Source organism: Vipera ursinii (genome assembly GCF_947247035.1).
Source record: "Vipera ursinii genome assembly, chromosome: Z".
NCBI classification, from domain to species: Eukaryota; Metazoa; Chordata; class Lepidosauria; order Squamata; family Viperidae; genus Vipera; species Vipera ursinii.
This window is the reverse complement of record NC_139517.1, coordinates 33,485,847-33,501,329: the sequence shown is the minus strand read 5'-3', so window position 1 is coordinate 33,501,329 and position 15,483 is coordinate 33,485,847. Positions and strand designations below refer to the sequence as shown.

The 15,483-nt window shown below is 38.4% G+C and overlaps 2 protein-coding genes across 2 annotated transcripts in view; one reads left to right on the top strand and one right to left on the bottom strand.

Annotated features, from left to right (window-relative positions):
- The window catches only part of OSBPL7 (oxysterol binding protein like 7), a 92,718-nt gene that overhangs the window by 3,637 nt on the left and 73,598 nt on the right, over window positions 1-15,483 (bottom strand). Inside the window, exon 24 of the mRNA XM_083377060.1 lies at window positions 1,610-1,695. Coding sequence (XP_083233186.1) covers window positions 1,630-1,695 — 66 coding nt within the window. The 3' untranslated portion in view covers window positions 1,610-1,629. The remainder of the gene's footprint in view (window positions 1-1,609; window positions 1,696-15,483) is intronic.
- TBX21 (T-box transcription factor 21) overlaps window positions 1-15,483 on the top strand; it is a gene marked incomplete at both ends in the record, with an annotated part of 48,193 nt that overhangs the window by 19,860 nt on the left and 12,850 nt on the right. The window lies entirely within an intron of this gene.

Sequence of the window (15,483 nt, the reverse complement as noted above, 5' to 3'; positions counted from 1 at the left end):
CTATTTGGGTTCTGACCTAATTCAAATGTATTTTTCTGTATACCAATGTTGTACATTTTGAAATGAAACATGCGGATATGTGGACTGCGGCATGAAGTCTGACAGAGAAGATCCCACCAACGAAGAACTCCAGAAGTCCATTAAGGCCTGTTTAGTGTTCTTGCAAGGCTCCAAAATTCCAAGATTTTCAAAGCCCCTTTGTAGTCTGTAGCTAATATAAATTTGTTCTGCCCACTTGTGATACTTCAGAAATGAAATGCTTACAAAAAGAGGAGTGGTCAAAAATCTGCTCCTTTCCTTCTGCTTCAGCCATTAAAAGGCAGTAATACATAGATCTAAGCCTTGTAACTTGAAGTTATTTATTTATTTATTTATTTATTTAACGATTTCCTAGCCAGAATCAAATAATCAATATGGACACTCCAACCAATGTTTTTTAGCAATTGCTTTTTTGTGTTCCCTCCATAGATGTGTTTGCTATTTCTAACCATGCAGCTCACTGCAGTGAGTTATTTATTTATTTATTTATTTATTTATTTATTTATTTATTTATTTATTTATTTATTTATGTCATATTTATGTAGTGTATATAGGAGGTAGTGACCCTTTGAGAGCAGTATGCAATAAAATTTCATTTTAATGTATGCCAATTAGTGTACATTCAAAGTGACATAAAGTTTTTATTCTATTCTATACATTAGCTATTAGATATATCTTGTTCTATTACAGACATGTCAAACACAAGGCCCGGGGGCCAGATCCGGCCCGCAAAGTGGTTTCATGCGGCCCACGAAGCCATCCTGGAAACAGTGAGGGAACGGCCCCCACTGTCTTGGCCCTGGCCCAGAGACCCTCCTTCTGCCAGAGATCCTCAGATCTGTCCCACTCCTGCACAGGCCCCCATAGGCACCCTTGATGCGAACAATGTAGAGCTGGCCACGCCCACCCAGTAGGCCACACCCACCCAGGCCATACCCACCCGGCCCCCTGAGGGCAACTGCAATGCTGATGCGGCGCTCAATGAAATTGAGTTTGACACCCCTGTTCTATTATATAGGAAGATCACAAGTAATTAGAACTAAAATTGTATAAAGATCTGAAAAAATAGATATTAGATATTAGAATATTTGTAACTAGTGAAATGTTGAAAACATCCTCATTTCTTTTTTGTTATTGCTTTTTGAAATATTACTGGTAGGATGATGGGAGTTGTAGAAACAGTTTCTGGACTTTGGTTTTCTGCTTCACCCCCTCTCCCCATTTTGAAGTCAATGACCAATGATGCAGACCCTCCTGTCCAGGATACATAATTTTGCTCCTTTAAACTCAAAGGTTTAATGAGGTTGGTGAGTGGTAGTGTGCTTATTGTGATAGAATCTGGGTCTGAATTACGAGAGGAAGGAATAAAGAGAAACACCAGCTTTGAAACATTGCTATGCAAGAACCAGTGGAGGAGGGATCCTCCCTAATTGCTTATCAGCATTTATCTAGATAGTTATGCAGAATATGCTTTAGTTTGACAAGATTTGTCTGTGAGCTAATATGCAATAAAGAAACTTCTTTGAGCTTTTACTCATATCATTCTTGGCTTTGCAGACCTGACACTTACAGATTTAATGATGGATTGTTTTAGGGAAAGTGATTGAGGGATATCCTGAATTCCTTTCCCTCCTTGGCCTCCCAGTACAGTATTACCTGTGAATGGGAAAATAAACCAAAGATTATTCTCTCTAATGCATGGTGGAGGGCAAGTGAAAGACTTTGCTGAAGTTATGATCTTGATATTAGAGAAACTTGAATCAGTAATGTGATTACACATATGCACAAAACATACAGAGGGAGGGAGGGAGGGAGGGAGGGAGGGAGAGATGCATACTTATTCAGGGAGCATCAAAATTCCCATGTTCAAAAATATCTTACCTGACAAGTTGGGATGCAGGATGGGACCGAAGTTGTAGGCAATCAACAGAATTTCCTCTTCTACTTCACCTGTGCCCTGCCTATGCTCTCCAGACTGTCCACCCTCTGAAATATCCCTCCAGAGATCCGATTGGCACCATCCCATTGGCCTTTTGCAAGACCTTGAAGGTGTGGTTCTTTGCTTCAATCTGGAGCCCAAGATGTGTGAGGGAGCTCATCTTCTGCTTATGTTGTTTGTTGTTTATGATTCCTGCTATGCTATGGTTATGTTATGGTTTCATAGTTGTTTTTATTATCTAAATATTGTAATCCACCCAGAGTAATTTATTTGAGATGATTATATAAATCTAATAATAAACAACATTCATAAAAAGCCCCAAAGGAAAACAGAAATTGGCAGAATTATTGACAATTATTTGAGATGATTATATAAATCTAATAATAAACAATATTCATAAAAAGCCCCAAAGGAAAACAGAAATTGGCAGAATTATTGACAATTTCACATCTTTCTTACTATTTCCTCAAAAGTAAAAACTGCACAAAAATTATAATGCTAGAAGTAAATGATTGTGACTAGCTAGACTGAGAAATAAAATGGTGCTGGAGTAAGGAAACTGGTGCCTCTCCCAAAAGTCTTGAAAACAGTGGAAAGTACAGTCATATGAAATCCCTTCTCAACAAAAGCAGCTGAAACACCTGTTCTTTGAGAATAAAAGCAGAAGAAACTACTGTACTGTCAGAACCTGTCTCTCTTTTCTAGAAAATATCAACAGGAGTGCCAGACGTTTTTTGTTTTTAAAAAAAGAGGTTCCGTTTTTTTCACAGAACTGCTAAGCACTTGTTCAACAAAAAGGTTCACTGCTCTTCTAGAAAAATGTGAAAATAAGAAACCCGGATAAAGCACAGCGGGCATTTTCTGAAATACGGATTTACTGTCTAATTAAGCTCACAACCCAAGCCAAAATGGCCATGGAGGGCAATGCCCTGAGAACATGGCTGCAGGGTCTTTAAGAAGTCTAATGGGTGCTGAGCAATGCCCATTACTATCACTTCATTGGCAACTCTGTCACCAAGTGTTGTAAACTGTCCATATGGCAAAGTTTATGTACAGAAAAGAGGAAAACAACTTTAACAGTGGGACGACTAAAGATGACTTTAGGACTAATGAGGGCTGGAGGTGAGATGGAATTTATCATGAAGGCACATCCCTGAAAAACATTGAAGTGCCTTTGAAGTTAGTGGGATGGGAGGATGAAGCGCTAGTATTCTTACAGATTAATAAAAGAGAATGTCTCTGCCCTAAGTCTTATAGGATGAATCATCAACAAGAGAAAGGGGTTGGGTGGAGAAATAAAAATCATTAGCCTGCTAATTTCCTTATATACAAACATAGACACAAACCCATGGAAAAGCTAAAATTTGTAACCTGTGTCATTCTGTATATATGCCTATTTGTATGTTGCCGAAAGCTGAAGAACAGAATTTTTTTTAAATGATTTATTTCATCTCTTTGTTGTAAGACAATGTTTGATTTTCATCATGAGGTTTCTGTTTGAGGTTTGTGACACAAACACAGCAACAAAAGACAACACTGAGAGTTAAAACTCTATAGTTTCATATCTCAAACAGAAAAATCTTTTTCAGATTGTAAATGGGAATACCGTCTTTGGCACTGTTTAAGAGCCTGGTTGTCAGGAAAATTTAGATGGAATTCTCATATCTTTGTAATAGGAATGGGTGGGCATCTTTTTCCTGTCAAAGGCTGCATTCATTTTGTGATCAGAGATTGGAAACCTTGTGGTAGGCAGGGTTGAAACAAACAAAGTTAGGACCATAAAATGTGGAGATGTGACTGTCCCGGTGAGATGCAGATAGAATGGGCATGTCAAACTGCCAACTCACAGGCCAGATGTGTCATGCCGAAACTGCGTCCACCCCATTGCCGGCAATGGGGGAAAAGTCCCGATATGTTGCGTGACATCACGCAATGTCGTGAGTTTGACATGCCTGAGATAGAGGGTGATATTATGCTATTTTCATTTCATCATCCAATTTTCTTTTTGAAAATAGGAGCCAAAACTGATCCTTAAAGAAATATTTGTACATATCATAATAACAGACAGATTAACTTTGCTATCTCTACTCTAAACAACTATTCTAAAAAATGCAAATACTTTATTACAGATTATCAACTAAGATTAAATAAAATGTATTAAATAAAATCTGCAAAACAGAGCAGTTACAGGGTAATAATAAAGAATAAAATACAGGTAGCCCTTGTTTAGCCAATTAGCAAAAATTCAGAATTATGGCAGTGATGAAAAAGTAATATTATGATCAATCTTTGCACTTACAACCTTCATAGGTCTGTAAATCAAAGAAAAGCTGAAGTAAGATCCTAACTAAGCACAGGCAAAGTTTCACTTAGTGTCTGCTTTACTTAATGACCAAATTGCCAGTCTCAATTGTGGTTGCTAAATGAGGCCTATCTATAAAACATATCCGATAAAATATCTACAGTCATACTTGCACTATCTTACAATCAGCAAAATATGAACTGCAAGCTATTTTCAATGGCACATGGAAGTTTTTCTGCTAAAAATATTAAGAAGTAGGACAATTAACCAGCAGCCTCCATCAATACAATTAATAACAAATTACAGTAAACCCATTGAAGCAGCTGGGACTGGATGAAAAAGTCCCAAGGAAGGAAGCAATGGGTTTAGTGTAAGCACCTGGACAATCAGGAACACTGTAGTGCTTATTAGGATTGACATTTCACCGTCCTTTACTCTTGGTTTCCAGTGGACATCAGAAGAGATTCATTTCTATATTAATCTAAGACCATATCTGGAATGTCCCTAATTTACACATTCCTAAATTAACTTTCAACTGCAGCCTATAGAGCTATAAGACTTGAGAATTTTTAAATATATATATATTCTTCCCTTCTAAATCTCCTATCTGTAGTATTTGTACTCAAGGAAGATTTATGGAGAACTTTAAAAAAAGTCTTACACATATTTTTCTGTTATTTCAGTTGATCACAATAAATCTACTATTCAATATAGTTGTTTGTTTAGAAACAGTTGTAAAACATGGAACAGTGGTGAAATGTAGAAGAGAAGAATGCTTCACAATTGCTAATAATGTATAATAATAATAATAATAATAATAATAATAAGAAGAAGAAGAAAAAGAAAAAGAAAAAGAAGAAGAAGAAGAAGAAGAAGAAGAAGAAGAAGAAGAAGAAGAAGAAGAAGAAGAAGAAGAAGAAGAAGAAGAAGAAGAAGAAGTAGTTGGAAGGGACCTTGGAGGTCATCTAGTCCAACCTGCTCAGGCAGGAAACCCTATACCATTTCAGGCAAATGGCTGTCCAGTCTCTTCTTAAAAACTTCCAGTGTTGGAGCATTCTCCACTTCTGGAGGCAGGTTGTTCCACTGGTTAATTGTTCTAACTGTCAGGAAGTTTCTCCTTAGTTCTAGGTTGCTTCTCTCCTTGACTAGTTTCCATCCGTGGCTTCTTGTCCTGCTTTCAGGTGCTTTGGAGAGTAGCTTGACTCCCTCTTCTTTGTGGCAGCCACTGAGATATTGGAACACTGCTATCATGTCACCCCTCACCCTTCTCTTCATTAAACTACACATACCCAATTCCAGCAACCCTTCCCGATATATCATAGTCAACTACAGGATGGGAGGCATAAGGTGATTAACCTTAGAACATAAATTACCTAGCCTCTCTAAAGGTAGAAACTGAAACAAAAAAAATTCGTTTTGGTCATTAGCCAGCAAAATAGAAAATGATTTCTCTTGTTTGCTGTGACAGTATAAATTTTATCAGATCCATGGTTCTGAAAGGGAAAAATAAAAGGGGGCATTCTAGAGGGCTGAATTAACAGAATAAATGCCATCTGTGAAAACAAGTTTCAGTTTAGCAAAGTTTTGGAGTAGACATTGAATGTCTCTCAATCTCAGTTCTCTCACTTTTACGTTAGATATAAGAAAAATCAGTTGTATAAAATTGTGTAAAATTTAAATCCACAGAACGTGTTATCATTTTGAGCAGTGGTTACAACACCTGCAGAGTTTTGCATTTGCAACTGGGAGGAAGATGGGATTGAAGATAAGAGGAATTGTACTCACTGTCTCTTGAGTGGTTAATGTGGGCCATGTAACCTTCTCCCAGCAACGTTAGCTCAGGAAGTAAGCAGCCCACCACACAATCCGCTCAATTGTTTTGGTTGTTTTGTCAAGGTGGAGAGAACGAGTTTCAGCTCCCCTTCTAAAAGTCAATCAGGGCGCACTGAATCCCCATCACAGGTATGGGTCCATCAAAGTGTTGTAGATTGTGGCAAGAATCAGAAAAGGCAAATAACTTAAGTGACAAAGAAGACAAAAATTATGATCTATTTACATAGGAAAGGCCTTTTCAAGATCCTTCTTCCCATAATGTTTCTTCATAATTGTTTGCTAGAGGAAAATAACCCTACTTATTATAAACAAAGTGATATCCCCACCAAAGATTTTTTTAAAAATCCAGTATCTGTGTTTATTTACACACACACACACACACACACACACACACACACACACACACAAAATTCCAAGAACTCAGGTTGACTTATATGATTCTTAACCTTCCTAATTCATCTTTACAATTATCCTGTGATAAAAATTAGGTGAAGCCAGCTGGATGAATTTCAAGCAGTTATATTCTCTCAGCTCTAGAAAGGAAACAATGGCAAGTCACTTTTGAAATATTGCGAATAAAATTGCAAAGATTAATCCAGGAAGTCTCCAGGAGTCAACAATAACTTGAAGGTACTAAAAATAGTTGAGTTCAGTCAATACAATTCAACTAGTTATACATATTTTTCATATTTTCTTGGCTCTAGTTGGATTCTATATTGCATAATAGATATATCACAAATGGGATCCATAGCCCAATGTATTCCATTGGGCTATAAGCTACTAATTAATCAACAGCCATTCTAACACAGAAACAAAATTAACAAGACTGGGTGTGTTATGTGAAAGCTGCCCCAAAGACTTTATCTTACCTTATGAAGCATGTTATGAATCCAGCTTTTGCCTAACCCAAAGATTCATGACTTGAATCTGTGTCTTCCTACCGTCAATCCAAAATAATATGACTTTGCCGAGATCCCTAATAGTGCAGAAATTCTCCCAAAACTGGCATTTACAGGCTGACAGTTCAAATGCAAATGGAAAAGAGGGTGCTTGGAGTGAAATATTTTATTTCAATAGATCTGCAATAGCCCATTCACACTTCAAATTGAGTACGTCTGCCAAATAATTTCTTAGACTCAAATTGCTCCAATGTGTTGTAATTGTAACTCTTTTTGACCATGAGAATTGTACACCCAACACATCTAGGGATCCCAAGTGAAGGAAGCCTACTTTTACCTTGTTACACTTTGTGACAAGGGAGCAGCAATCTTTGAAATAGAAAGATGAGAGAGCGAGAGAGCGCGTCCATATTATTATTGTTTTCTCAAATTCTCACAAAAGGTCATCTACTATGTCACAATCTGCAATCTTTTCACTTCTGCCAACCAGAAATGCTGAGAAAAAGGAATGAAAATCATGGCTGCATCCTGAGCTGCTATACGTTTCACAGCAGCTTTCCACACTATACCACCCTATATCTCCTTTATCATGCTTCACTTGAAAATGAAAGAGAAAACGAGATGAAAACACAACTATAAATAAGTAGCTTGGCCTTTTTGTCATGGTTCGCCAAAGTCAAAAGAATCTGAAATAGAGAAATCTTATCAAGTCTGGCTAGATTGCTGAGGTGGAGTCATTCAGCCAGTATTCAGCCAGAATCTCCCTTGTAGGGACTCTTCTACCTTCCATCAATTTAGCTTTGAACATAATTTACTATATTTATTGATAGCGACATTATCAGCAGTTCAGCATGCAGTAGGTTGGTGGCCCTTTATAGGAATATTTGCAGATTTATGGTTATTTATCAAGTTTGTATGCCCATTGATCTCCATTGACCCAAGTGCAAGGTTGCAGTCTTGACAAGATCTCTTGTGTCCTTTCATGGACTTGCAACATATTTTAAGATAGTTGGATGTAGCTCCCAAATTTAACAGGGGATGAGAAAACTGACTTCTAAATATTTTCTTTCTTTTGAATTGAAGCAAAATTTCCAATTATGTATATCAACTTCAAATTCAATAATACCAAACTATGACTTGCAACTATGGTTAAATATCAGAATGCAATTTTCATATATAGTATTAGAAATGTTATAAGTGGGGCATGTGTTTCTTTCAACTGGCTAATAGATATTTGTATGTATATATTTGTATGACATTTAGATACTCTTAATATACTCTTTGCAATAACTTCAAAAATTCTGCACAATCATTCTAGCTATATGACTCCTTTGGATCGATTGTAGGGGGGAATGACTTGACATATTTGTGAGTTCATATCCCAACAACATTTAAAAAAAACAATTGCTAAGAGTTTAGTTGGAGTCAATGGGAATGTAAAACTCTTCCCATGTTTCTTTGGTGTCCTTCCACTACTTTGAAGATTCTACAGGTATACTTGTGCAGGTTGACAGATCTTTCACTTGTAAGTATTGTTGCCCATTTAATGGCTTAAGAGGAAAGAGACAAGTTAGTAAAACACTCCCACTATGGAGTAATGCTTGTGAAGTTGACAGATTTTGCCGAAATAGATAAATTAACTTCTTTGACTAGAGATAAGATATTATCTTTATTTCTTGCTGACTTCTTTCAGATTTGTGATTTATGGTTTTGATTATTAGACAGGAAAAGATATAGAAAGAACAGTAATGTGATGTAACTTTAGAGAGATAAAAACATATTCATATTTACAACTGTCATGGAAAATATCGGAAACCATTTTTTTATGTTTTGCTTTTCCTCCTTTTCTATTTTTCTTTAACTTTTATTCCTTTAATTTTTATTTTTTTTCCTTATGGAATACTAGTTTGTGTTAGATTTTATCTTCTAATTCAGGGGTGTCAAACTCAATTTCGTTAAGGGCTGCATCAACATTGTGGTTGCCCTCAGGGGGGCCAGATGAGTGTGGCTGGGATGGGTGTGGCCTACTGGGTGGGCGTGGCCATCTTGACATCACTCACTTCAGGGGTGCCTGGGCAGGAGTGGGGCAGATCTGAGGGTCTCTGGTGGAGAAGGGTGGGACCAGGGCGAGCGCCGGGACATGGTCTCTCCCACCCTCCCTCCCTCTGTTCCTTCCTTCCTTCCTTCCTCCCTCTCACCCTCCATTCCTTCCTTCCTGTTTCTCTCTTCCTCCCTCCCACCCTCCATTCCTTCCTCCCTGTTCCTTCCTCTCTCCCTTTCCCTCCCTCCCACTCTCCTTTCCTTCCTCCATTCCTTCCTTCCTTCTTCTCACCCTCCATTCCTTCCTCCCTGTTCCTTTCTTCCTCTCCCTTTTTACCTCCTCCCACCCTCCGTTCCTTCCTCCCACCCTCCGTTCCTCCTACCCTCTGTTCCTCCCTCCCTCCCTCCATTCCTTCCTTCACCTTCTCATCTCTTTCCTTCCCCCATGCTCAGGAAGGGGTGATGGGAGGGGGAGAGATTGCCAGCACTGTGCTGCTGCCTATACCATGTGTGTGGGCAGGGGTGGTCCCGTTGAAAGGGATGCCTCGTGGAGGTGCTGGTGGGGAGGGGGGTGGCACTGATCTACAACCTGGTTGCATCCATCAAAGCCTAAGATCCACTGGAACCAGCAAGGAGCTGCCCTGCTGCCTCTGTCCTGCACCCCGGGTATGCACACAGGAGATGGCCAGCACTGGCATCCTGGGTGAAGTCAGCCTGCAAGGCAAGACAGCCAGCAGGGATTCCGGACTCCACTTGCACGCACACCAGGGGGCAGGGCAGAGCTACCCAGTGGATTTAAGGCTGAGCGTGTTCTGGCTTTGATGGACGCAACCAGGTTGTTGATCAGCAGCAGCACCAGCAGCAGCACTGCCACCAGAGGAGGGAGAACAAGTTAGGAAGTTGGCAAAAAGGCTTTTTATTCTCTCTCCAGAGAATAAACTTCCTACCTCGCTCTACCTCCTCTTGGCTTGTCTCTCCAGAAAAGAGAAAATAAAACCTTCTTCCCCTAGTCAATCTCTTCTTCACTTTAAAAATCCCTCCCCGAGAGCCCTCCCCTCCCCAAGAGCCCTGCCCTGCCACCAGAGCTCCTGACCTGTCTGCCGAATCTGCAAAGCTCTGGCAAAGCCTCCCAGCCAGGGCCGATCCCCCTCCCAACTTCCCTCTCTGCTACCCTTCCTTCCTTCCTTCTCTCCTTCTCACCTCTTTCCTTCCTCCACTCTCAGGAGGGGGTGATGGGAGGGGGAGAGATTGCCAGCGCTGCCATGTTGCCACTGGTCTTGATGAACACAACCAGGTTGTTGGTCAGCACCCAGTCGGCCTGGGCTGAGCTGAGGTGCAGCAGGCCGGTCCTTCGCTCTTTCCAGAGCAGTTCCCCAGGCCAGACGGGACCACATATCAGGCCAGATTCGCCCCATGGGCCTTGTGTTTGACATGTCTGTTCTTGTTGAAAAGATTTTAATAAAAATGATATATAACAAAGTATATTCTTAAAAAAACATCTGTCTGGCTTTTGGGAAACATTTAGTGAAGAGGAACCAGTACCTCCTATGGCAGTGGTGTCAAATTGGTGGCTCGTGGGCTGGATGCATCACATGCAGACCATGGCCACTACAGCTACACAAAGGCAAAAAACATTGCAATACATCACGATACATCACGTGGCACGATCGAGTTCGACACCCATGTCCTATAGTAATGTTTTTACCATTAAGTCTCTTTCTCATTAACATTCAATCAAAATCTGTTTTCCTGTAATTTCAGGCTACCATTCCATGACCTTCTGGTTTCCTTAAGAGACTTGATCAGGGTTAATTGTTTTTCCCCTGAGTCTTCTCTTACTGGGTTCACTGAATCACCAGTCATAGGTCTTAGTTTCCAATATCTTGATTATTCTCATTGCCTTTCTTTATACCTGTTCCAGTTTTTCTGATTTGCTCTTCAAGTGTGGTTGCCCAGAACTAGTGTGGGGCTTGATTGGCATTTAGATCAAAATACTAAGCAAGCTCTAATAGCTGGTTTGTTTGATTGTTTTCTTTTATTAATTGTAATTTTTTTTTATTTTACAGCTTGGGCTTTTGTATTAGGTGTATTGTTTTGAGTTCTTTATGTTATTGTGTTTGTCTTGTTTTTTGGTTTTAATTCTTTGTCATCCAGATGCACTACTGTGAGATGAGCTGCCATATAAATTGTTCAAATAATTAACAAAAAAACAAACTTAAGGTAGATTCTGACATATAATATAAATGGCACTACCAGAAAGTAAGAAGTATAGTGTATAGTGCATACCACTATAAAATTCTTTATCAGCACAACAGTTCTAAATATTAGAGCGCCAGTTGGTTTAATCAGTTAAAACTGGTTGATTTCTGACAGATATAGAATAAAGAAACTTTGCTTTAAGAGGGCACAAATAGGTATTTTAAGTTATCTGCAATATTTTGATTACCTGCAGATGCAATCCATTTATCTTTCTTTTTAAATGATTATACATTTGCTTTGAGAGTCTATGCAAATACAATGCTTGTACTAAATTTTTGCACATTTTACTTGGTTTATTTTTGTGATTATCACTGGTAGCTTGTATTGATGGATGGAAAATTTGATGAGAACATACATTTCCATTTATATATTGAACAATCTAGACAATTTGTGAACTATTCTTTAGGAAGGAGACAATTCTGAATAAATTTCATATTTTCAGTCATGCTAATATTCTGTGATTTATTTATTATTTATTTATTTATTTATTTAGTTAGTTAGTTAGTTAGTTATTTTATTTTATTTTATTTTTTTGGGACTTATATGCCACCCTATCTCCCGAAGGACTCAGGGCGGCTAACAACAATAAAAACAACAATACAAAAGTTAAAAGAAATTAAATAAACAGCCCCAATAAATAAGTTAAACTAAACAATTAAAAATTAAAAAACATTTTTAAAAAACCCTGTCGTCAGTTCAGGTCAGCCTGATGAAAAAGGAATGTTTTAAGGCCGCGGCGAAAGGACCAGAGATCCGGGGCCATCCGGAGCTCAAGGGGGAGTTGGTTCCACAGGGCTGGCGCTCCCACAGAGAAGGCCCTCCCCCTGGGGGTCGCCAGCCGACATTGTCTAGCCGACGGCACCCTGAGGAGGCCCTCTCTGTGTGAGCGCACTGGGCGATGGGAAGTCGTTCCCGGCAGCAGACGGTCCTGCAAATATCCCAAGCCTAGGCCATGTAGGGCTTTAAAGGTAAGTACCAGCACCTTAAATCTCACCCGGAAGACAACCGGTAACCAATGCAGCTCACGCAGGAGGGGTGTAATATGGGAGTATCGGGATGCTCCCATCACTACCCGCATGGCCGCATTCTGCACCAGCTGGAGCCTCCGGGTGGTCTTCAAGGACAGCCCCATGTAGAGAGCCCCATATAGAGAGCATTGCAGTAATCTATCCGGGAGGTAAGTTTAAACCAAGTTTTAAAACTTGATTTTTAAGTCTTAAATTGCTGGAATACAAACCAGACTGCAAATCCAATCCTTTCATTGATTAACTGTATCTTCTTTTTGAAAGCCTCAGAAAAGTAAGTCAGAAGGATAAAAGCATAAATTAATGACATAATGCAACTTTTATAGTATTATCCTGTATCTCAAAATATAGTATTAAATCATGCAGAAAATAGATGGGAATATCTAAATTTCAGAAGGATATCAATTCATGAGACAAAAATGTTGCTGGTGTCATTGTTATTGCTATACCCTGTTTCATCAGAACCTTGTTCCAAACTGTCTTTAAGGTCTTTTTTAGAAATCACAACCATTGACAGAGAGCATATTTGTACATCAGAGGGGCAGCTGATGCACAGATCATCCTAGTCTTAGATCCGGCTTACAAAACCCAATATTTATTTAATTTAATTTAATTTATTAATATTTCTATACCGCCCTTCTCCCGAAGGACTCAGGGCGGTGAACAGGGCAAGAATAAAATCACAGAATTACAAAAGTTAAAAAATGATTAAATACATGCCCACTAAAAACAATTAATACATAGTAAAACCTCAATAAAATACAATAAAAACCCCACCAATCCCCCATCAGGCCAGGCCGGCTTGTTCAAACAAGTGTGTTTTTAGATCGCGGCGAAAGGAGTGAAGATCGGGCGCCGTCCGGAGCTCAACCTGTGTTGTAAAACATTCTAAACCTAGACCAACAAAATATGATTTCTGTCTTCACATAACACAGTATATGCAAATAAATAAATCACATTAAATTTTAATGGAATGACTCAGTATAAACAGCATGCAAAGAGAAGTAGAAGGTTTCTCAATACAGTGAAACACAAACCAACCAATCTCATTTTAGTTTAGCCCAGTGTGTGAAGTGAATTTAGTCATTATTTTGATAAGTATTTTATTTGTCGTGTGTGCGTGTGCGTGTGTGTGTGTTTTCATACATATCTTTCTACTTTAAGTTGGGTGGGGCAGGAAGTGGTGCATTTCTCTATTTTGATTGGGTGGGTGTTCTGACGTCCAAATAATTTCTCTCCTGATTTACTATATCTGCAATGAAAAATAAACCCTCTATTCTCAGATGAGCTGTAATGCCAACTTTTGATTTCAGTAGCATTACAGCATAGTGTTCCTTTTTGGCAATTTTTATAGTTAGATTTAAGACGCAGACCTGGAAGAGGGACCTGAGGGAATATGAAGAATTTTTTTAATGAGGAGTGAACCCCAATTCCATCATCTTCTCTCCATCTCATTAAAGAAAGAAATCTTGATGGGCTGCTTCTGTTTGAGATTAAATTTAGTAGTAAGTGGGATTAAAACATTGATTTTGTTGGTTTCTGAGGAATTGATCTTTTGAGAGCAGCCTACTTCTTTTGGTATGGAGATATTTCCCATTTGGCAATTAGGGGAGGGGGCCAAGTCAGTATGTTGGTAATTGGAGAGGGTGATCTTTCCAACAGAAAAAAAGGTACAAAAGAAAAAAAATGATTTTATTCCATTAAATGAATGTGACTTTTAAATTATCTTCTCAAAAACATCTTAAGTACAAAAAAATGTATCTAGCTTCTTTTTTTGAAACTCAGAATAGTTTTATTCTTATTTTATTTTACATTCCCCTTGGCAAAATTCTAGTATTTCCCAGTAAATAAGCCATTTTTTGCCTATTTCTTGTCTATAAAATGGTTCTTGTACTGAGAATCAGAAAGGTGTTTTGGACACAACCTGGGTTTATATCTATTCCATATTCTCAATAACATACATCTAACATAATCATTTTTAAAAATCCACATTAACCTTGACTTTGTTGCACCATAAATATCCATGCCACCCAATTCTCAAGTCATGTCCTTCTAACACCAAAAGCATTTTGTTTCTCAGCTGTACCCAATCTTCCATGCAAACCAAACAGCAAGCTGCAAAATACAATTTCAAATCAAGTAGGCTCCACTTTTCTTTGCATCTTGTAACCCCTTATACAGGTAATCCTCAACTTACTACCTTTGTTTAGTGACCATTCAAAGTTGCAGCAACACTGAAAAAAGTGACTTATGATTGTTTTTTTACACTCACAACCATTGCAGCATGTGATCGAAATTCAGGCACTTGGAAACTGGCATAAATTTATGACAGTTGCAGTATCCTAGGGTCATGTGATCACCTTTTATGACCTTCTGACAAGCAAAGTCAAAGGGGAAGCCAGATTAACTTAACAATCATGTTACTAACTTAAGAACTACAATGATTCAATTCACAATTGTGGGAAGAAAGGTCGTAAAACGTGGCAAAACTCAATTAACAACTGTCTTGCTTAGCAATGGAAATGTTGAGCTCAATTGTGGTCATAAATCAATGACTACCAGTATTTAACTAGTGGCTTTTTGTCATACATATTTAGATAAGTCTTTCTGCCATTGTTTAAATGATTAATCAGTTGTTAAAACAGGTATTCTCTGCAACAAAAACATCCTTGTAGGCAATACACTGGTTTTTATTGCCGAAATTCTCCCCAGCAATGACAGTTGTAGTTTCTCCCATCTTAACATTTATCTTTAACTTCATTCTATGTATTAACATAGTTATTTTGAAATAACATGTAATTCATAACATAGAAATAACATATAGTCAGTGATACCAGATAATTTATCTTCTTCTGAATCTTAAAAACCAGCATATTCAATTCTATTTGATTGTCTATCTTCATATTATTTGTTAATTTTGAACCCTGTTAATGTACTAAATTATTTTAATTTGTCCCTTAGTGTCCTTTTAAATGATCTTCCAAAATCAATATCGTTACTTACAAAAGCCCTTAACCTATAAGTTTCTTTTTTAATCTTTATTCCCACAATCATCTCATCTTATATCTCTAGTCCAGACATGTCAAACTCACAACGTCACGTGATGTTGCACAACATATCGGGACTGTTTTGCCATTGCCGGCAATG